This window comes from Hyaena hyaena, unplaced genomic scaffold (assembly GCF_003009895.1).
Source record: "Hyaena hyaena isolate Hyena2069 unplaced genomic scaffold, ASM300989v1 scaffold_1157, whole genome shotgun sequence".
In the NCBI taxonomy this organism is placed as follows: Eukaryota; Metazoa; Chordata; class Mammalia; order Carnivora; family Hyaenidae; genus Hyaena; species Hyaena hyaena.
The window spans coordinates 208,798-231,169 of NW_024081749.1; the positions used below are offsets into that span (position 1 = coordinate 208,798).

The 22,372-nt window shown below is 34.4% G+C and overlaps 1 protein-coding gene across 1 annotated transcript in view; it reads right to left on the minus strand.

Annotated features, from left to right (window-relative positions):
* The window catches only part of LOC120224153 (fibronectin type III domain containing protein 3C1-like), a 54,179-nt gene that overhangs the window by 17,987 nt on the left and 13,820 nt on the right, over positions 1-22,372 (minus strand). Inside the window, exons 10-21 of the mRNA XM_039222367.1 lie at positions 22,204-22,342; positions 21,380-21,433; positions 21,144-21,265; positions 20,885-21,059; positions 19,454-19,540; positions 19,081-19,219; positions 17,993-18,061; positions 17,073-17,191; positions 16,863-16,968; positions 15,748-15,854; positions 15,434-15,547; positions 14,033-14,182 (exon numbers count right to left, since the gene is read on the minus strand). Coding sequence (XP_039078298.1) covers positions 14,033-14,182; positions 15,434-15,547; positions 15,748-15,854; positions 16,863-16,968; positions 17,073-17,191; positions 17,993-18,061; positions 19,081-19,219; positions 19,454-19,540; positions 20,885-21,059; positions 21,144-21,265; positions 21,380-21,433; positions 22,204-22,342 — 1,381 coding nt within the window. The remainder of the gene's footprint in view (positions 1-14,032; positions 14,183-15,433; positions 15,548-15,747; positions 15,855-16,862; positions 16,969-17,072; positions 17,192-17,992; positions 18,062-19,080; positions 19,220-19,453; positions 19,541-20,884; positions 21,060-21,143; positions 21,266-21,379; positions 21,434-22,203; positions 22,343-22,372) is intronic.

Consider the following 22,372-nt stretch of genomic DNA (forward strand, 5'->3'; position numbering starts at 1 on the left):
TCAGTTTTTGTCAGCATTCAAGAGTCTCTCATGGTTTGCCTCTCTCCCTTTCCCCCACCATTTCCGCCCTTCTTCTCCCCCTTGTTCCTCCATCAAGTTCCTCCTAATCCTCCTATATGTGCAAACATATGGTATTTGTCCTTCTCTGCCTGACTTATTTCGCTCAGCATGACACCCTCAAGGTCCATCCATGTTGCTACACATGGCCAGATTTCATTGTTTCTCATTGTCATGTAGTATTCCATGGTATAGATAAACCACACCTTCTTGATCCATTCGTCTGTTGATGGACACTTAGGCTCTTTCCCTGTTTTAGCTATTGTGGAGAGTGCTGCTATGAACCATTATAATCTCTTATAATTGTTTGTAGTTCTGTGGTGTTGGTTATTTTTCATCTCTCATTTGTGATTTTATTGATTAGGGTCTTTTTTCTTTTTGGTACAGTTGGCTAGGGCTTAATCAATTTTATTAAAATTTTCAGAGAACCAGCTCATGGTTTCATTGATCTGTTTTCTTTCTTTTTCTTTTTTCTTTTTTTTTCTGTAACATTTATTTTTACTCTAATATTCATTATTCATCTGGCTTTAGGCTTTATATTCTTTTTATAGCACCTTTAGGTGTAAGATTAGGTTGTTTATTTGAGATTTTTCTTGGTTCTTGAGGTTGGCCTATATTGCTATATGCATCCCGCTTATGACTACTTTTGCTGCATTCCATAAGTTTTGGATCATTGTGTTTTCATTTCAATTTGTTTCCATGTATTTTTAAAATTTCTTCTTTCATTTCCTGAGTGACTCATTCCTTGTTTAGTAACATGTTATTTAACTTCCATATATTTGTGGTCTTTGCATATCTTTCTTGTTGTTGGCTTCAAGTTTCATAGCATTGTGGTTGGAAAATATGCATGATATGATCTCAAATTTTTGTAATTGTTGAAGCCTGATTTGTGACCTAATGTGTGTTCTATTCTGGAGGACATTCCATGAGCACTTGAGAAGAATGTGTATTCTTCTGCTTTAGGATGTAATGTTCTGAATATATCTGTTAACTCAATCTGGTCCAGTGTGTCATTCAATGCCATTGTTTCCTTGTTGATTTTATGTTTAGATAATCTGTCCATTGATGTAAGTAGGGTGTTAGTGTCCCCTACTATCATTGCATTATTACCAATGAGTTATTGAGTTTCTTCATGTTTGTTATTAGTTGTTTTATATATTTGGATGCTTCAAGCTGTGGGCATAAATATTTACAAGTGTTAGATCTTCTTATTGGATACCCCCTTTCTTACGATATAGTGTTCTTCTTTATCTCTTGTTACTATCTTTGTTTTAAAATCTCGTTTGTCTAATATAAGTATTGCTGCTCTATCTTTCTTTTGATGCCCATTTGCATGATAAATGTTTCTCCACCCCTCACTTTCAATCTGCAGGTGTCTGTAGATTTTAAACTGAGTCTCTTATAGGCAGCATATAGATGGGTCTTGTTTTTTACTCATTAGGACACCCTATATCTTTTGATTTGGAGTGTTTAGTCCATTTACATTTAGCATTGTATTGATAGATATGTATTTAGTGACATTTTATTACTGGTTTTATCATTTATAGAGATTTTCTCTGTTCTTTTCTAGTGTTTGTCACTTTTGTCTTTCTTCCCACTCATAGTGTCCCCTTTAATATTTCTTGAAGGGTTAGTTTAGCCTCAAAAATCAAGAAAAATCTCAAACAACCTAATCTTACTGTTAAAGGAGCTGGAAAAGAGGAACAAACAAAACTCAAAACAGAATAAGGAAGGAAATAATAAGAATCAAAGCAGAAATAAATTATATATACAGTAAAAAATCACAATAGAACAGATCAATAAAATCAGGAGCTGGTTCTTTAAATGATTGACAAAATTGGTAAATGTCTAGTCATACTTATCGAGAGAGAACTTAAAATTATGAATGAAAGAGAAGAAATAGCCAACACCACAGAAATAACAGACAATTGTAAGTGGAAATTATGAAAAACTAGATCAACAAATTGGTCAACATAGAAGATATGGATAAGTTCCTAGAAATATGTAACCTACCAAAACTGAAGCAAGAAGAAATAGAAAATTTGAACAGAACAATTATCAGCAAGGACATTGAACAACAATCAAAGACACCCAACAAAGAAAAGTCCAAGCTGAGAAGGCTTCATTAATGAATTGTAGCAAACATTTAGAGAAAAGTTAATACCGATTCTTCTTAAACTATTCCAAAAAATAGAGGAAGGAAAGCTTCCAAATTCATTCTATGAGGCCATTATCACCTGACACCAAAACCAGATTAAGACAGCACAAAATGAGTTACAGACCAGTATCTCTGATGTACATAGATGCAAAAATTCTCAACAAAATAGTAGCAAACTGAATCTGTCAACACACTAAAAAAATAATTCACCACTATCAAGTGGGATTTATTATGCAAATGTGGTTCAGTATTTGCAAATCAATCAATGTGACACATCACATCAAAAAGAGAAAAGATTAAAAATGCATGATCATTTCAATAGAGGCAGAAAAAGCACTTCATAAAGTACATCATCCATTAATGATAAAAAGTCTCAAGAAAGTAGGTTTAGAGGAAATATAGCTCAACATAATAAAAGTCATATATGAAAAGCACACAGCTAACAACATACTCACTGGGGAAAATTTTAGAACTTTTTCCCTAAGGTCAGGAATAAGACAAGGATGTCCACTCTCAGCACTTTTACCCAACATACTCCTGGAAGTCCTAGGCACAGCATTAAACAACAACAACAACAACAACAACAAAAACAAATGGCATACAGATTGGCAAAGAAGAAGTAAAAATTTCAGTATTTGCACATGACATCATACTATATATTGAAAATCCCAAAGACTCCCATTTGTAGGGTACAAAATGAATGTACAGAAATCTGCTGCATTTTATACACCAGTAATAAGGCAGTAGAAAAAAAACGAAGGAAATAATCCAATTTACAATTACAAAAAATAATAAGATACCTAGAAATAAACTTAAGAAAAGGTATGAGGGAACTGAACTCTGAAGACTATAAAAAATTGTTGAAAGAATTTGAAGATGTCACAAAGAAATGGAAAGACATTCTATGCCTATGGACTGGAAAAACAAATATTATAATGTCTATACTACCCAAAACAATCTACAGAGTTAACGCAATCCCTTTCAAACTACCAAGGGAGTTTTTCACATAACTAGAATAAGCCATCCTAAAATTTGTATGGTTTCACAAAAGATCTCAAATAGCCAAAGCAATTTTGGAAAAAAGAAAAAAAAGCATAGCTGGAGGCATCACAAATCCTGGCTTCAAGTTATATTACAAAGGTGTAGTAATCAAAACAGTATGGTACTGGCACAAAAATAGACTCACAGACCAATGCAACAGAAAAGAAAACCCAGAAATGAAACCATAATTATATAATCAATCTTCAACAAAATAGGAAAGAATATCCAATGGAAAAAAGACAATCTCTTCAACAAATGGTGGTGGGAACACTGGACAGCTACATACAAAGCACTGAAACTGGACTACTTTATAATATCATACACAAAAATAAATTAAAAATGGATTAAAGACCTAAATATGAGATCTGAAACCATAAAAATCCCTAGAAGGGGGGGCACCTGGGTGGCTCAGTCAGTTAAGCATCTGACTTTGGCCCAGGTTATGATCTTACAGTCTATGAGTTCAAGCCCTGCGTCGGGCTCTGTGCTGACAGCTCAGAGCCTGGAGGCTGCTTCAGATTCTGTGTCTCCCTCTCTCTCTGACCCTCCCCCACTTATGCTCTGTCTCTCTCTCAAAAATAAGTAAAGATTCAAAAATTTTTTAAAAATCCCTAGAAAGGAGCATAGGCAGAAATGTCTCTAATATTGACCATCACATCATTTTTTAAGATATGTCTCCTGAGGCAAGGAAAATAAATGCAAAAATAAACTCTTGGGACTACAGCAAAATAACAACCTTCTGTATACCAAGGAAACAATAAAACTAAAAGGCAACATACTAAACCGAGAAGATATTTTCAAAAGATATATCTAATAAAGGGTTAGTATCCAAAATATATAAAGAACTGATAAATTTCCATGCCCCCAAATCAAATAATCCAATGGAAAATGGGAAACAAAGGGGCAGCTGAGTGGCTCAGTTGGTTAAGTGTCCAACTCTTCATTTCATCTCGGGTCATGATCTCATGGTTTGTGAGATTGATCCCTGCATTGGGGTCCATGCAGTGTGGAGTCTTCTAGGGATTCTCTTTCTCCCTCTTTCTTTACCTCTTCCCTGCTTGCACACACACTCTTTCAAAATAAATAAACATTTTAAAAAATGGGAAGAAGATGTGAACAGACATTTCTCCAAAGAAGACATTCAAATGTATTACAGACGCACAAAAAGATGCTCAACATCATTAGTCATCAGGGAAATGCAAGCCACAACTACAGTGAGGAAAAAAACCCAGTAAGATATCACCTCACACCTGTCAGAATGGCTTAAATCAAAAACACAATGAACAACAAACATTGGCTAGGATATGGAGAAAAAGGAACCTTTCTGCACTGCTGGTGGAAATGCAAACTGGTGCAGCCACAATGGAAAGTAGTATGAAGGTTCCTCAAAATGTTAAAAGTAGAACTGCCCTACAGTCCAGTAATCACACAACTGGGTATTTACCCCCAAAAGAAAAAACAGTAATTCAAAGTGATACACAAACCCCTTTGTGTACTGCAGTATTATTTAAAATAGCCAAATTATGGAAGCAGCCGAAGTATCCATCAATAGATGGATGGTAACGATGTGGTATATATGGGGTACCTGGGTGATTCTGTCGGTTTTAAGCGTCCTACTCTTGATTTTGGCTCAGGTCATGATCTCATAATTTGTGAGTTGGAGCCCCACATTGGCCTAGGAGCTGGCGGTGCAGATCCTGCTTGGAATTCTCTGTTTCCCTCTGTCTGCCCCTCCCCTACTTGCACTCTATCTGTCTCTCAAAATAAATAAACATTAAAGAAAGATGTGGTATATATGTACAATAGACTCATTCAGCCAGATAAAAGAATGAAATCTTGCCATTTGCAATGACATGGATAGAACTAGAGAGTATAATGCTAAGTGAAATAAGTCTGTTAGAGAAAGACAAATACAATATGATTTCATGCATATGTTAGAATTTAAGAAACAAATGAGAGGAAAAAGTGAGAGAGAGAGAGATAGAAACTAATAAACAGACTTTAACTATAGAAAACAAATTTTTCATTACCAGATGGGAAGGGAGTAGGAGAATGAGTTAAATAGACAATGGGGATTAAAAAATACACTTGTTGTGATGAGCACTGGGTGATGTATGGAATTGTTGAATTATTATATTGTACAGCTGAGACTAACATAACACTGTATGTTAGCTATATTGAAATTAAAATAACAAAAAAGGGTGATGATAGCCATTCTGAAAGTTGTGGGTTATATCTCATGTAGTTTTGGTTTTTATTTCTCTGATTTTAGTCATGTTCATCATCTTTTCGTGTACCTGTTGGGCATTTGTATGGTTTCTTTATGTCTATTCTTTTACTCTACTGATTTTTAAATTGAATTATTAGTTTTATGCTATTGAATTATATGAGTGTCTAATATGTTTATTATAGTAACCCTTATCAGATATATGATTTGCAAATATTTTTTCCCATTATATAGGCTGTCTTTTAACTTTTTTGATGTTTACTTTGCTGTGCTGAAAGATTTTAGTTTGATGTAGTCCCACTTATTTATTTTTGTTTTTTGTTCCTGGGCTTTTGGTGTCAAACCCAAAATATTGCCATGACTAATGTCAGGAGGCTTACCCCTTATGTTTTCTCCTAGGATTTTAATAGTTTCATTTATTGTGTTGAAGCCATTAACTCATTTTTATTGATTTTTGTGTATTATTTAAGATAGTGGTTCAGTTTCATTCATTTGCACATGGCTGCCCAATTTATCATTTAGAGGACATAATCCATTTTCTTTTATATATTCCTGGCTCCTTTGACATAAATTAACTGACTATATATCCTGTTTATTTCTCGGGTCTCTATCTGTTCCATTGATTTATGTATCTGTTTCTATACTAAAACCATACTGTTTCAATTACTATATCATTGTAACATAGTTTGAAAGGAGGAAGTGTGATGCCTCTCCTTTGTCCTTCTTTGTCAGGATTTCTTTGGCTATTTGGAGTCTTTTGTGGTTCCACAGAAATTTTAGAATTGTTTATTTTATTAATGTGAAAATGTCACTAGAATTTTTATAGGGGATGCATTGAATCTGTAGATTCTGTGATAGCTATGGATATTTTAACAATGTTAATTCTTTCAATCCATTAGCACAGAGTATCTTTGCATTTGTTTGTGTCTTCTTCAGTTTCTTTCAACAATGTCTTTTATAGTTTCAGTAAATAGATATTTCAGTTTGGCTAAATTTATTCCTAAGTATTTTATTCTTTTTGATACAGTCATAAATGGGATTGTCTTCTTATTCCCTCTATCATATTGTTTGTTATTAATATATAGAAACACAACCCATTTTTATGTATTGATTTTGTATGCTGTAACTTTATTGAATTTAATTACGATTTCTAACAATTTTTTGATGGGGTCCTTAGAATATTCTACATATAATGTGTCATCTGAAAATAGGGATGGTTTTACTTCTTTATTGTTTAGATGCCTTTTCCTTTTCTCCCCCAATTGCTCTGGCTAGTACTCCTTGAAATATGTTGATTAAAAGTGGCAAGAGGTGGCATCCTTGTCTTGTAACTGATCTTGGTTACTGCAGTAGATTGTGTATTTCCAGGAATATATCTATTTCTTCTCCATTTTTCAATTTGGCATATAATTATTCATAGTAAACTCTTATAATACTTTGTATTTCTATGGCATCTGTTGTAAAGTCTCCTCTTTCATTTCTAATTTTGTTTATAGGAATCCTTATTTTTATTTTCTTGGTAAGTCTAGATAAATATTTTTTATTTTGTTTATCTTTAAGAAAAACACCCAGGTCTTAGTTTTGTTGATTTCTATTTTCTTTTTAGTTTCTATTTCATTTCTTTTACTAGTTTCGTGTTAGTTCATTTTGTGATTTCCTTATTCTATGAGGCTTAGTTAGTTTTCTTTTTTTTTAGTTCTTTAAGGTGTAAATTTAGTTTATTTGAAACCTTTCTTTTTCTTTATTGTAGGTATTTATCACTATGAAGTTGTCTCAGAACTTTTGCTGCATCCTATTAAGTTTTTGTATGTTATATTTACATTTTTATTTGTCTCAAGATATTTTTTGATTTCTCTTTTGAGATCTTCTTTGACCTACTGTCTATTCAGTAGTATGTGGTTTAATCTCCACATATTTGTGAATTTTCCAATTTTCTTCTTGTAATTAATTTCTAGTTCTATACCATTGTGGTTGGAAAAGATACTTGATATCATTTCAATCTTCTTAAATTTATTAAGGCTTTTTTGTGACATAAACATATGATATATCCTGAAGAGTATTCCATATGTGCTTAAGAAGAATGTGTATGCTGCTATTATATGGAATGTTTTGTAAATGTTAAGTCCATCTGGTCTAACATGCAGGTTAAGTCCCATGTTCCCTTTTTCATTTTCTGTTTATGCAATCTATCCATTGTTGAAAATGACATATTAAAGTTTCCTAGTATTATTGCATTGTTTTTTATTTCTCCCTTAGGTCCATTAGTATTTGCCTTATATATTTAGGTGCTTCTATATTGGGTTCATCAATATTTACAAATGATATTGTAATGGCCTGAGCCATTTTTCACTATATAGTAACTTTATCTGTCTCTTATTGACAATTGGCTGAAAGTCTATTTTGTCTAATATATGTATATCTACTCCTGTCTTCTTTTGGTTTCCTTTTGCATGGAATATCTTTTCCCATCCCCTCACTTTCAGTTTGTGTGTGTCTTGAAAACTGAAGCAAATCACTTATAGACATTATAAAGCTGGGTCTTGTTATTTTATCAGCCACTCTGTGCCCTTTGGTGGTAAAATTGAATCCATTTACATTTGAAGTGATTATTGATAGGTCTGGGCTTACTACTTCTCTTTTGTCCATTGTCTTCTGGCTGTTTTGCCATAATTCTCGTTTCTTTTTTCTTATTTTGCTCACTTTGGGGTTTGATAATTTTCTACAGTCATATCCTTAGATTATTCTCTCTTTCTCTCTTGTGTGTCTATTATAGATTCTTGCTTTGTGATTACCTCCGGGCTTATATAAAGCATATTTATAACAGTTTATTTTAAGCTGACAGCAACTTAAATTTGAATGTGTATTAAAGGTCTGTATTTTTACTATACCCCCATTTTATGTCTTTGATAACACAATTTAAATCCTTTTATCTTATGTATTCATTAAATTATTGTAATTGTTTTTAGTACTTTCATATTTTAACCTTCATAATAGATTTATAAGTGTCTTACCCACCACCATTACATTATAGTATTCAGAATTTAACTATATAATTACCTTAACCAGTGAGATTTATGCTTTCATATTTTCCTATTACTAGTTAGTGTCCTTTTATTCAGTTTTAAAAGTCCCTTTAACATTTTTTATAAGGCCAGTCTGTTGGTGATGAACTCCTTCAGGTTTTGCTTGTCCGGGAAATACTTGATCTCTCTAATTATGAAGAACAACTTTTCTGGGTAGAGTATTCCTGGTTGGAAGTTTTTTCTTTCAGCTCTTTGAATATATAATGCCACTCCCTCTGTCTTGCAATTTTCTGCTGAAAAATCTGCTGATATTTTTATGGGGGGATCTCTTGCATGTAACAAGTTGGTTTTCTTTTGCTCTTTTTAAGATTTTTTCCTTGTCTTTAACTTTTTACAATTTAATTATGTGTCTGGGTATAGATCTTTTTTGGATTATCTTAGTTGGATTTTCTGGCCTTCCTGGGTCTGGATTATTGTTTCTTTCCCCAGTTTAGGGAGATTTTAGCTACAATTTCTTTGACTAAGCTTTCTTCCCATTTCTGTTTTCCTTCTGGGAACTGTACTATGCATATATTGATTTGCTTTACTGTATCCCATAAGTCCCATCTTTTTCTTTTTTTTCTCCTATGATGAATGAGTTCCACTGCCCTGTCTTCAGGTTTGCTGATCCTTTCTAACACTTGATCTTGTCTGCTGTTCAGTGCTTTTGTTGAATTTTTCAGGTCAGTTTTAATATTTTTTACCTATGTGATTTCTCCTTAGTACTTTTTAACTTCTTATCTCTTTTTTGAAATTTTCACTTTATCCATGCATTGTTCTCCTGATCTAGTTGGCATCTTTATGATCACTGTTTTGAACTCTTTATCAGGTAAATCTCTTATCTCCATTTAATTAAAGGCTATTTCTGGAGTTTCGTCATATTCTTTTGTTTGGAACATATTGTTTCCTCATTTTACTTGACTTCCTGTGCATTAGATAAAACATATATCTCTCCCACAATCTTGAAGGAGTAACCTTGTGTAGGATATGAACATTATCATTTGGCCTGGTCAGAGCTCTTAGTTTTCTCTCAAACCTTAGTGATAATACAAGCTAGAATCTTTGTTCTTAGTGGTTCCAGTAGTTGATGTTGTTGTCAATATCTGTCAGTGTCCCCAAGGGGAGGATGCCAGTCAGCACTTAAATTTGAGCTTTTGGAAGCTGGACCCTCAGCTACAGCTTGTAAGATATGCAAAACAGATTCTTTCAGGGAAAGACTGGGAGATGAATATTTCTAAATTGTGCCTCCGTACTGAGCTCTTGGGTTATAGCCAGTCAAGAACTATTTCTTTGTTTGCTATAGTATTCTGAAACTTACAGATGCAAACTCCACTGGACACTGAAGCCAGGAAATCAATAGTTGCATCCTCTGTGTGGCAAGCACAATGTTGGGGTGCCATACATGTGCACAAGATCCTTTCAGGGAGATATTGGTGACCTGGAGTGTGGCAGAGTGAGATTGCAATCATCCTTTAGATGTGTGCTAAATTAGGAGCCTGACCCTCAGGTTACAGCCTTAAAAATATTTAATTAGACCTTCTTCAGGGAAAGGCTGGAAGATGCGTGTTTCTACTACCTCTGCACTAAGACCTAAGGGAATAGCCAGTGTGAATACTAACAAGCCAATTAAGACTGTTTCTTTGTTTGGATAGTGTTGTGGGTCTCATGGATGCATGCCCCATTGGCTTTCAGAGCTAGGTGTTTTAGAGCCCTATCTGTTAGGTGGAAGTTTTCAAACTTAGCATACTAGATGTTAGTCCAAAATCTTGATTCCTTAGGGAGAAGCTGGCAGTTGTGTTTCCTCCCCATTGTATGTTGCTGTGCTGGGTGTGGAGTTTATACTGAGAGTGTATCTCAGCCTTTCTTACTCATTTTGATGTAGTTTTTCTCTTATTTGCCTGGTGTTTATGAGTCACTCAGCTAATTTCTGTATTTCGTTCAGAGGAAATTGTTGCATGTGCAAATGTGACTGAAGTGTATCTTTGGGAGGAGATGAGTTCAGGAGACTTCTATGTCACCAACTTGGACCAGAACCCCAAAGTCATTTCTTTTCTGAAGTTCTAAGCCTTCTTTTGTTATCATTTCTTTCTTTCTATTTTAAAAGGAGTGATTTTTGTAACCAATTTTAATTGGGAGTTTTACTAGCAACAAATTCTAAGTTTTTTTAAAATCTGAGACTGTCTTTATTTTCTTTTCATACCTGAAGAATATTTTTGCTGAATATAGTGTGTAGTTGATCGTTTCTTTCTTTAAGTCTGGAAAAATGTTGTGCAACTTATTAAAAAATTGTTTCAAAAGAAATATATTTGTTACTTGAATTGATTTTCATCTATAAATAATGTACCATTTCTATCTGTGTGCTTTCAAGACTTTTTCTTTGTTTCTTTTTTATTTTCAAAAGTTTAATTATGATGTGTTTTGGTGGCGTGGATTTCTTCACATTTATCCTATTTTAGATATTATGTTTTTTGAATCTTTTGGTTTATGTTTTTCCCCAAATTGGGAAGTTTTCATTATTTTTTGGACAATTTTTCATTCCCACTCTTTCTCTGCTTTCCTGGGAGTTTAATGATATGAATATTAGCTCTTTTGTTATTGTTTCATATGTCCCTGAAACCTTGTTCATTTTTTTAAAAATATTTTCTGTATTCGAGATTTTATTAATCTGCCTTCAAGTTCACAGCTTCTATCTTCTATCATCTCCACTCTACTGTTGAGCCCATACAGTAAGGTTTTTATTTTTGTTATTATATATTTCAGTTCTATAATTTCCATTTGGTTCTTTTCTATAAATTTTATCTTTTTTATAGATTTTATTGCTTTATTAAGATTTTAATGTTTTTTTTATTTATTGCAAGTATCTCATACTTGCTTGTTGAAGCATTTTTTTGACAGTTACTTAAATCCTTGTCAGATAATTCAAGCTTCTGATTCATCACAGATAAATTAATTGTTTTTGGTTGTTTTCATCATTCAAGTTCTGAATTACCTGATTTTCATTTTGACAAATGATTATTCTAGACATTTCGAATATTATATTATAAGAGTCTGGATTGTATTTAATCATTATTATAGTAAACAGTATCCCTTAGAAGTATAGTGCAAAGCTGGAGACGGTGGAAATTCATCTCCTATCTACACCTTTTGAAACTTTTCTAACAAATAGAGCAACTATTTATACTGTATTACTGTCTCTGAGTGTGGATCTCAGCTTCCCATGGGTTCCTGATGATACCACGAAGGGGAAAATGGAGATCTGACTAACATCTCTGTGTTCCCATAGGGTGGAAATGGAAACTCAGTTCCCAGTAGGGTCTAAACGACACCAAGGGAAGGGAATGGGGGAGTAGGGGACCAAGTAACATAGCCTCTCACCACCTAGATTTGCTTCTTTGTTTTTTTTTTTTAATGTTTTATTTCTTTCTAGGACAGAGAGAGACAGCGTGAGCAGGGGAGGGTCAGAGAGAGAGGGAGTCACAGACTGAAACAGGCTCCAGGCTCTGAGCTGGCAGTCAGCACAGAGCCCGACGCGGGGCTCGAACCCACGAACCGCGAGATCATGACCTAAGTGAAAGTCGGACGCTTAACCGACTAAGCCACCCAGGCGCCCCTAGATTTGCTTCTTTGATGCTGAGTAGAGATGGAGGCTGAGCTCTTCGGAGGAACCTGCTGATAGCCAGTGAAGGAGGAATACGAGTGTTGACTAGCTCTGTTTCCCATATTGTTATTCAGTCTCAGTGCTGGGAGGTGTAAATGTAGGTTAAACTTCTCACTGACACGAGTAGGAAGAAAGCAGAGTGCTAACTAACCTGAATTATATCAGTCTTGGTCAGTCTATTGCTGCTGGGTGAAGGGAGGTTTGTCAATACTAACCCTTCAGGGGAATTATATTGCTGCCTCCTGCTTCCATCAGAGAGGTATGGAAGATCTTAAGATCCCTACTTGGCCATTACTGACACCAGTTGACAGGGGAATGGGAGCAGAGCACTGCCTGCTTTTGACATGCAGGGAATGGAAGGTCAATTCCATGCTTCGCCCTGCTGAAACTAAAACCACTGGGTAGGGAAATTGGAGTATGTTCCTTGTTTCTGGGGTGGGTTGGATGGTCAACTCCCCACTCTGCCTGTTGAAACTTCAGGGGTGAGGAAGGACAGGGGTGTGTGTGCTTTTTCAATTGATTTTTGGCTGGAGTAAGGTGGGAATTACTTAAGAGCTTTTCTGTGGTTAGGCTAGCATTTCAGTCACTTTGTTGGGGCGGGGAGAGGGGAACAGCCTTCTGCTGAAGTTTTTTTTTTTTTTTCCTGTCTATTGGCAGTTTTGAGTTGGAGGCTTCTCCCAAACTCTTTCTGGAACATGGGTGAGGTGATAAGGATACCCAGGGGGCTCACTACTGTATTGTTTCTCAAGTTGTGAGGTCTTAGGATCTTTGCCTTTCTACATGTCTTTCTTTCCACCATTCAGAGTCTTCCTGTGCTTGTTTGTTGTGTTATGTTTAGAGTTTTTTAGTTATAAAAAGGAGGGTCTGGGAGTTATGGAGATACTCTGTCTTGGCAGGATCCATTTCATTGATTTTTACCTCTCTAATATCTTTCAAGTCCATTAATGTCTCAGCATTCCCATTGTAGCATCCTTAATATTCATAAATTCACCCATCCTTTGTACAACCTCAGGGGCCTCTTCACTAATAAATATATATTGTGAAAGAATTTTTCCAACAAAAAAAATAGGGACCCAAAAAAGTTAACAAAGGATTTTTAAAATTTACTTCCAGTGATGAAGGCAATTTGGGAGATGAAGCTTAGATTCTTAGTATTATAGGGCTCCTAGGATTTGATGGCTTAAGTTTATAGGGACAATTCTACATTTGGATTGTTTCCCCAAATCTTAAAGTTATGTCTTATAATTTTAGTAATTTAGAGGAGGAAGAAATCACTTATAGCTATGATTTTCAGGGAAGCATTATGCATAAGCTTGGTTTTATGGGAGAAGACAGGCAAAAAACAAGATATGAGCAAATGTACAAAGCATACTTGGGGTGGTGGTAGAATAGACTTGTTTGTTTGAAATAGTTTCTCATGGTTTTCCTAATTAATGATAATTATCACTTTCAGTACTTTTTTATTTTATGGATTAACAAGTCACTGGATTAGAAATTTTGATTCAATAGGCCTGAGTAGAAGTGCAGGAATCTATTTTAAACAAGCATTTCAGACGATTTTTAAGTTCAAGGTAACTTGGGAAACAGAACTGTAGAAAACACAATGGCAGATCAAGTTGGAATAAAAGTAGGTTACAGATTATGTGGGGCTTTAAATGCCAGATGAAAAAACTCAGAATGATGTTGCTGAACATGAGGAATATTTAACATTTGGAATTCTGTGACTCCCTTTTATTCATTACACTGGAAATGGTGCCAGTATTATGGATGTGGATAGCATAAGTTAATAACTGTTGTCTTGTTTACATTGAAATAACTGTTAAGATTACCTGAACTCTGCAAAAATATGTAGTTGCAGGAATGAGACCTTTCAATTCATAGCTCAGACAAGAGCCAGTGTATATCAAGTGCATCGATTCTTCAGCTTGTCCCCACTCTAGTCTGTAATCTGTGATTTCAGCACCATTACACACAGGAATCTAAAAGATGCAACAAACACAGAAATTGAGTTCTTTCTATAAATTGTCACTATACTAGATACTATGGAGAATTACACCATGAGCTTTTGATGTCAAAACTCATAATATATTAAATGGTATGAGATATAGACAAGAATAGAAAGAATTAAACATAAGACAGAGCACTGTAATTGACATTAAAAGGCTCAAATAAAATTAAGAGAAAAGATTGGCTAATCCCACATATTTGATAAATTCTTGTTTGTAATTTGTTAAAATTATTCTCAAATAGGTTACTTGAGAAAGAGCAAACTTAGATATATTAATGTTGCTTAACATTACTATTGATTATAGTGGGATCAAACACAAATTCCAGTAGTCTCTGGATTTTGTACAGTGATGTAATTAGACTTATCACTTATTATTATCAGACTAAATCTTTTGTGTCAATGCTAAAACCCTCTGTTAGAGTCTAGGAAAAATGGAAGAAAAGTTCAAAGATATCTAAGTGGCTTAATAGTTTGGCCAAATTTTTTGAGCTTGTTTAAATGGGAAGCTATTCACATGGATGCAAAACATTTTTAATTAAAAAAATTTTTTTATTCTCAAGTTAGTTAACATACAGTGTAGTCTTGGCTCCAGGAGTAGAATCCAGCGATTCATCACTTACATATAACAGCCAGTGCTCATTCCAACAAGTGCCCTCCTTAATGCCCATCACCCATTTTCCCCACCCCTCCACCCCCCACCCCATCAACCTTTAATTTGTTCTCTGTATTTAAGAGTCTCTTATGGTGATGCAAAACATTTTTTAAAGCTTCATTATCTCATAGTCACATTTTAATGTGTCATATTATAGAGTTACATGCAAACAAACATGACCAGAGATTTTCCAATGAAATTTTTTTTAAAAAGTAGATTCTATAAGTTTATTTACTTATTTATTATTTATTATAAATTCACTTAATTTTATTATCTCATGTTTTGGTTTTAAGAATTAAATTAATTATGTACTGGTAGCCTATTTGGTTTTCCAAATTTATTAATCTCCATAAAAATAGGATCTGGAAAGCAGATCCTTTCTAATAGTCTTAGCCTTTCTAATAGTACTAGTATCAGGTCTTATGTGTGTTTGAGAATCATGGTCCAAGATTTATGGAACCTGAATCTAAACTCTGACTTCTTAGGGAGTTGTATACTTTCAAAAACATGCTAAAGCAATTACTGTGCTCTTATATGAACAAAATTAATAAAAATAAGTTGATAACATACCTCCCAACTAACAACAACACAGGTTGGACCCTTGCAGGTTACCACAGGTGTACCACATTGAGAAGGAGGGCTTGGGACTGGTACAGTTTCACACTTCATTGAATGAGCTCCAGACTACAAATAAACACAACAAATAAGAAAACACAAAAATGATTGTGCAGGCATGGTCACTCCCTACCTTGACAGGAAATAGAAGCATATATTCATCCAAAGTGAAATGAACTATGAATGAGCCAACCGAACAATTTAACTTCCCCAGCACTATTCACTGCTTTTGACCAGAAACTGGATTCTTCAGAAAGTAGTTTACTCACTGTGCATCTCAATTTGGAGCCAGGGTGCCTTCGTTTGTCATCTTGGTTACCTTCTGCCTTTTTGACATTTGCAAATGCTTCTGAATTTCCATTAGTAGGAGGATTCTCTACAAAAATGTACAAAATAAACCACAAAATGTGCAAAGTAAACTTAAAAAGTTTGCAAATAATCTTAAGGATGTTACTTTGAAATAATACAAAATAATTTTAAAAGACACAATGTCAAAACATATAACAAAGTACCAGAAAACTCAAATTATATTAGTTTGTGTCAATTAACTTTTTCCAGACATTTAAAAAATTTAAAAATCCATTAAAAAATGTATCGACCTAGAGGCTATTATGCTAAGTGATGTGAGTCAGACAGGGAGCCCATATGATGTCATACTATATGATTTCACTTATATGTGGAATCTAAAAAATGAACTAATAAACAAAAAAAAAACCAGTCTCTTAAATACAAAGGACAAACTGGTGGTTACCAGAGGAGAGGTGGGTGAGGGGATGGGCAGATAGATAAAAGGGATTAAAAGGTACAAACTTACAGTTATAAAATAAGGAGATGAAAAATACAGCATAGGGAATATATATAATCAATAATATTGATTGCATGGTGACAGATGGTGATTATAATTATTGTGGTGTGCACTAATGTATAGAATCATTGAATCAATATGTTGTACACCTGAAACTAATATAACATTGAATGTTAATTATACTCCAAAAATTTTTGTGAGCACCAATCACCAAGTAAGAAACAGTTTTCTAAATATTATTCAATTTCGTAGCAAAAAGTCTACTTGCTCTGCTTTAATAACATTAATTTTAATTTTTTAATGTTTATTTTTTATAGAGAGTGAGAGAGAACAAGTGAGTCAGGAAGGGGCAGAGAGAAAGGGAGACACAGGATCTGAAGCAGGCTCCAGGCTCTGAGCTGTCAGCACAGATCCCGACTCAGGGCTCAAACTCATGGACACTGAGATCATGACCTGAGCCGAAGTTGGATGCTTAACTGACTGAGCCACCCAGGTGCCCCTAATAACAATTAATTAAAATCAGAGGTTATAAAATAAGAAATTTAGGTAAAGTCATTCAAATCATACAAGAAGCCTCACCACATTTGATGTTTGTCTCTCTGGTTTTTGCTGCACCATTCAAGGGTAGAGGATTGCAAGATGCAGAAGAAAGAGTAGGTGTTTGAATAGTCAATATATCTGAAGGCTAAGAGAAGTACAATATACATTATGATATTAAATTCAAGTTCAGCTTTTAAAAACATTTTTAAAAGACAAATCTTCAATTTAAAACCTTATCTGTTTCCTCACCTGGCTTTGACCTATAGGTGAAGTACAAAAGACTCTCAGTTTATATGTAGTACCAGGTTGCAGGTGATCATATAGAAATTCCTTTGTGGTTCCATTGTAGATTATGTTCCAGGAATTCACTGAAGAGATAAAAGCAAATTTATACACTTTATTTATAGGTAGTTTATAAATGCTACGGGTCCCATTATCTCATGTGTATATCAAGAAATAAGCATTTTGGAAATTAAATGTGGTCCAGCTACCTATTTACAATAGGTCCACTTACTTATTTAACAATAATTATATTCCTTATAGAACTAGATGTAAAATAAAGATTAGTAAATAAACATAATTTGTTACTAAAAAATGGATAAATCTAAGTTTAGTTAATAGCATTATAGCATTGTACCAATGTCAATTTTCTGATTTTGATAATTGTACTATGGTCACGTAAGATATTAAGTTTAGGAGAAGTGGAGTGAAGAATTCTCTATACTATTTTGGCAACTTCTAGGTAAGTATAAAACTATTTCAAAATAAAAACTTTTTAAAAATCATGATAAGGGGTGCCTCGGTGGTTCAGTTAGTTAAACATCTGACTTCAGCTCAGGTCATGATCTCTTGGTCTGTGAGTTTGAGTCCTGCGGTGTTCTCTGCGCTGACAGCTCAGAGCCTGGAGTCTGCTTTGGATTCTGTGTCTTCCTCTCTCTCTGTCCCTCCCTTGATCGCACTCTGTCTCTCTCTTCAGAAATGAACAAACATAAACTTTTAAAAAAAATCATGATGCATAGTTGTTGTGATGAGCACCCTGTGTTGTATGGAAGTATAGAATATTGTACACCTGAAACTAATATTACATTGGATGTTAACTGACTGGAATTTAAATAAAAACTTTTTTAAAAACCTATAATTTAACTTTGAAAAAAACCATAATGTCTTACCATCTGAATTTTCATTAACTTCTAAACTGTAACTTGAAATGTATGTCCCACCATTATCTTGTGGTGGTTCTGAAAAGAGAAATAAATTTAAAATTATTCTTGAATAAACAAAAGTTTTTCACTGGAAATTTATGAAATCAATGTTAATAGAATATTGATATTGGACATGAAACATTTAAAGTGACATTTTAAGTTCTGTGGAAGAGGCTAAAATGTAAGTATTTATACATTGAATTTGATTTTTCCAAATTAGTGGCAAACTAATTTACAAAAATATTTTTCTTGTCATGTTGACATTTATCATTGATGTCTTTTTAATTATGGCCTCTATGTTAGATATACTCTTACTTGGGATAACTATAGTTGTTAAGGGCTCATAAAAAATTTAGCGATTTCTTCATGTGTGAATTAATGAGATAGCAATAGAGAACTCAACAAAGAACTGGAAAAATATCATTTATAACTAATCTTATTTATATGGTAAAATACTTCATATAAAATAATTAAGAGAATATTTAATTAATTTATTTATTTAAAAAATTTTTAATGTTTTATTTATTTCTGAGAGAGAGAGAGAGAGACAGCGTGAGCAGGGGAGGGTCAGAGAGAGAGGGAGACACAGAATCCAAAGCAGGGTCCAAGCTCTGAGCTAGCTGTCAGCACAGAGCCGAACGTGGGGCTCAAACCCACGAACTGTGAGATCATGACCTAAGCCGAAGTCAGACGCTTAACTGACTGAGCCACCCAGGAACCCCAAAAGAATATTTTATAAAGCTGAGGGCAATCAGGGAAGATTTCTTCTCAATAGTTAATATTAAGATAGAGAGAGCACATTTTTTAAATGTTTTTAAATGTTTTATTTATTTCTAGGAGAGAGAGAGAGACAGCGTGAGCAGGGGAGGGTCAGAGAGAGGAGGAGTCACAGACTGAAACAGGCTCCAAGCTCTGAGCTGGCAGTCAGCACAGAGCCCGACGCGGGGCTCGAACCCACGAACCGCGAGATCATGACCTGAGCGAAAGTCAGACGCTTTACCAACTAAGCCACCCAGGTGCCCCGAGAGAGCACATTTTTAATACAAAAACATTACCCCATCCAATTTTCGCTTTGTGTGCATAGATCTTTCCCTTAATATATGGTTTTTTAGGGGATCCAGGCTTATCTGGACAGGTAGTATATTTTACTTCTCCACTGGGGTTACTCCTTCCTTCTGAAGTGTAGGCAAGGATCTGTTTGAGTAAAAGAGAATACCTTGGTTGACCGCTGGAAATAAATCTATGATTGGAAAATATGCATAGTTTGCAAATAATATCATAAAGCAAGTTATTTGACTGAAAATTTCTGAGAAATAAATGCAAAATAACTTAATTTCAACAAAAAATGGCATTCACATTTTACCTCCAGTGATGAGTATAATTTACTATTAAAAATATGATACAAATTTATAAATTATAGCTACATACCCTAAACTTGTATGTAGTACTTCTCTGAAGATTTCTTATAGTGCATGAGAGGGCTTCTCCATTATATTTAGGTTTAAATCCCAATCCCTGGAAATGAAAGACAATAAACAGGAATCAGGCAGGCCTGGGTTCAAGTTCCAACTCCACCTTCTGGGTGGTCCTGAGCAAGTCCCTTAGTCTCTCTGAACCTTAGTTTCTCTATATAAAAAGAAAGATACTTTTTACTTTATTTTTTTTTTCATTTTATTTATTTTAGACAGAGAGAGTTAGTGGGGGATGGGCAGAGGGAGAGAAAGAGAGAATCCCAAGCAGGCTCACCATAGAGCCCGATGCAGGGCTCAAACCCATGACCCTGGGATCATGACCTGCACTGAAACCGAGTCGGATGCTCCACTGACTTGAGCCACCTAGGCACCCTGATATTTTCTACTTTAAAGGGCTCCTTTTTTTTTTTCAGGATGTAATGAGATAATGTATATGAAGGCAGTTAGTATATTAATTACATAGAATTCTTCTTAATGTTAGTTTCTTCAATTTAAAATGTGGTAAAATATACATATTATAAAATTTACAGCTGTTTTTAACTTGACTGGCTTATTTAGTACAGACTTGAAAGTTCAGAATGCAATTAAACAGTTTGCCCACCCTCATCAGGAATCCAGGGAGATGAGGAAAGAGTTTGCCCTGGTAGAAGTATGCAGAAGATGTCTATGACCATGTAAGGTCATTTGGGATGGGCTCAAAGTTGAAGAACTAACACACTTCACTGAGTATCTACTGTGTTGTTATGGCTTCTGCTGATTTTAATTAATTTTCAGGGACTTGGGTACCTTCATATCTCCCTGTGCTTGCTTGCTTAACATTGGCTCTGGATTGGCCCCATCCAGAACACAGAGACTCAGGAATCATGCAGTTTGATTGAGTAGAAATTAACTTAATCATAGGAGAAAAAAGGGGAAAGCAAAGAAACAGACTCTTAATTATAGTGAACAAACTGATTGTTAGTAGTCATGGATGGAACTAGAGAGTATAATGCTAAGCAAGATAACTCAGTCAGAGAAAGACAGATACCATATGATTTCACTCATATGTGACATAAGAAACAAAACAAGCCAAGGGAAAAAAAATAAGAGACGGAGAGAGACAAATAAAAAAAGAGACTCTTAATTACAAAGAACTGATGATTACTAGAGGAGAATTGGGTGGGGGGATGGTTTAAATAGGTGATAAGGATTAAGGAACACTTATTGTGTTGAGCACTGGGTGTTGTATACCTGAAACTAATATTTCACTGTATGTTAACTAACTAGAATGTAAATAAAAACTTAAAAGAAGAAATTAACTTAAATCTAAGATTTTTTAGTATAAAATGCTTATAAAATGTACCTAAAATTGAAGTTGAAGATTAAAACATGTGAAAAGAAAACTTACAGATCCTGCTTCCTCCATTTCTAGTACATAAGTAAGACTGTCATTTGGGTTTGTGTTAGTTGGAGCACACCATTCTAGTGACAAATTACAGATTCCTGCTTCTTTTAGCTTAGGAGGTAAAGGTGTTGGAGGCATAGTTCCTGATGTATGGAAGACTGCTATTTCACTGAAATCACTGAAAAAGAAATTAATGTGGAAAAATTATTTTCAGGTTCTTATTGAAGTATAGACTTTTAAATATTGCAATAATTCAACGTACCTCAAGCCAAAGTCATTTTTGGCAGCTAATCTGAATGAATATTTTGTAGAAGCATTTAGTTTAAGGATTTTGTACTGTTTCATGGTACCCGTATAGCAACTTTTGAAGTCTTCACCTTTACCCTTAATCATAGACACAAAATATTAGACTATTATAAAATGCTGCAAATATAAAATTTTTTCATAACATTAATAACCATTTATAAACAAGTGATTTTCAAAATTAAAATTGCTCACCTCATCCCATTCCAAAAGGAAGCCATTTATTTTGGAGCCATTATCACTGGAACCCTAAATATATCAAAAGATAAAATTATGATGGGATGTTTATACACAGTAGATGTACACGCGTGTGCGCGCGCACACACACACATACACAATATAATTAAGGTGATTGAAATTACTGTAAAATTAATCTTGCTTACATTTTGTTTTTAAAGCAATCCAGATTTTAAAGTTAAAATGCACTTTTTTTAACAGTCTATAAGACATGCTCAAATCCTAGGGCTGTGTTTTCCAAGTTTTATGCAATAAAGAAAGTTAGTACTTAAGTAAATTAAGAGGTAGATTTATTGGTAACTACAATTATAAATAGTTTAGGTTGTAGAAATTGACACTTCAACTTTTACTAATTGAAATTCTTATTGACATTTCTCAATTTACTTGATGCTTGAGATAGATTGAAGAGAAAGATGATTATGGAAAAGGAAAACTGCTAAGGAAATAGATCAGATGAGACATGTATAATTTCATATTTAAAATTCAGGACAAAGTAGAAAGAATTTTTAAAACTTTTTTAATGTTTATTTGTTTTTGAGAGACAGAGACAGAGCAGTAGAGAAAGAGCGGGAGACACAGCATCCGAAGCAGGCTCCAGGCTCCACCCAAGCTGTCAGCACAGAGCCAAATGCGGGGCTTGAACCCACGAACCGTGAGATCATGACCAGAGCTTAAGTCAGATGCTTAACCAACTCAGCCACCCAGGCGACTTGAAAGAATATTTTTAAATTAAGAAAAAAAAAAAAAACAAGTGGAGGAATTTTTGGGAGTAAAATACTTACTTTCCACTGTAAATTCAGGCTGCTCTTGGATCGGTTAATTAGTTGGGGTGCAGGTGGAGGGTCTGGTTCACAACCTGGAGTTGTGAAGCTAACCACTTCAGACACAATTCTGTGTGCTGAGCCTCTTATGGTTGTGATTCTAAAAATGTAATGACAGTTGTTGTAAGCT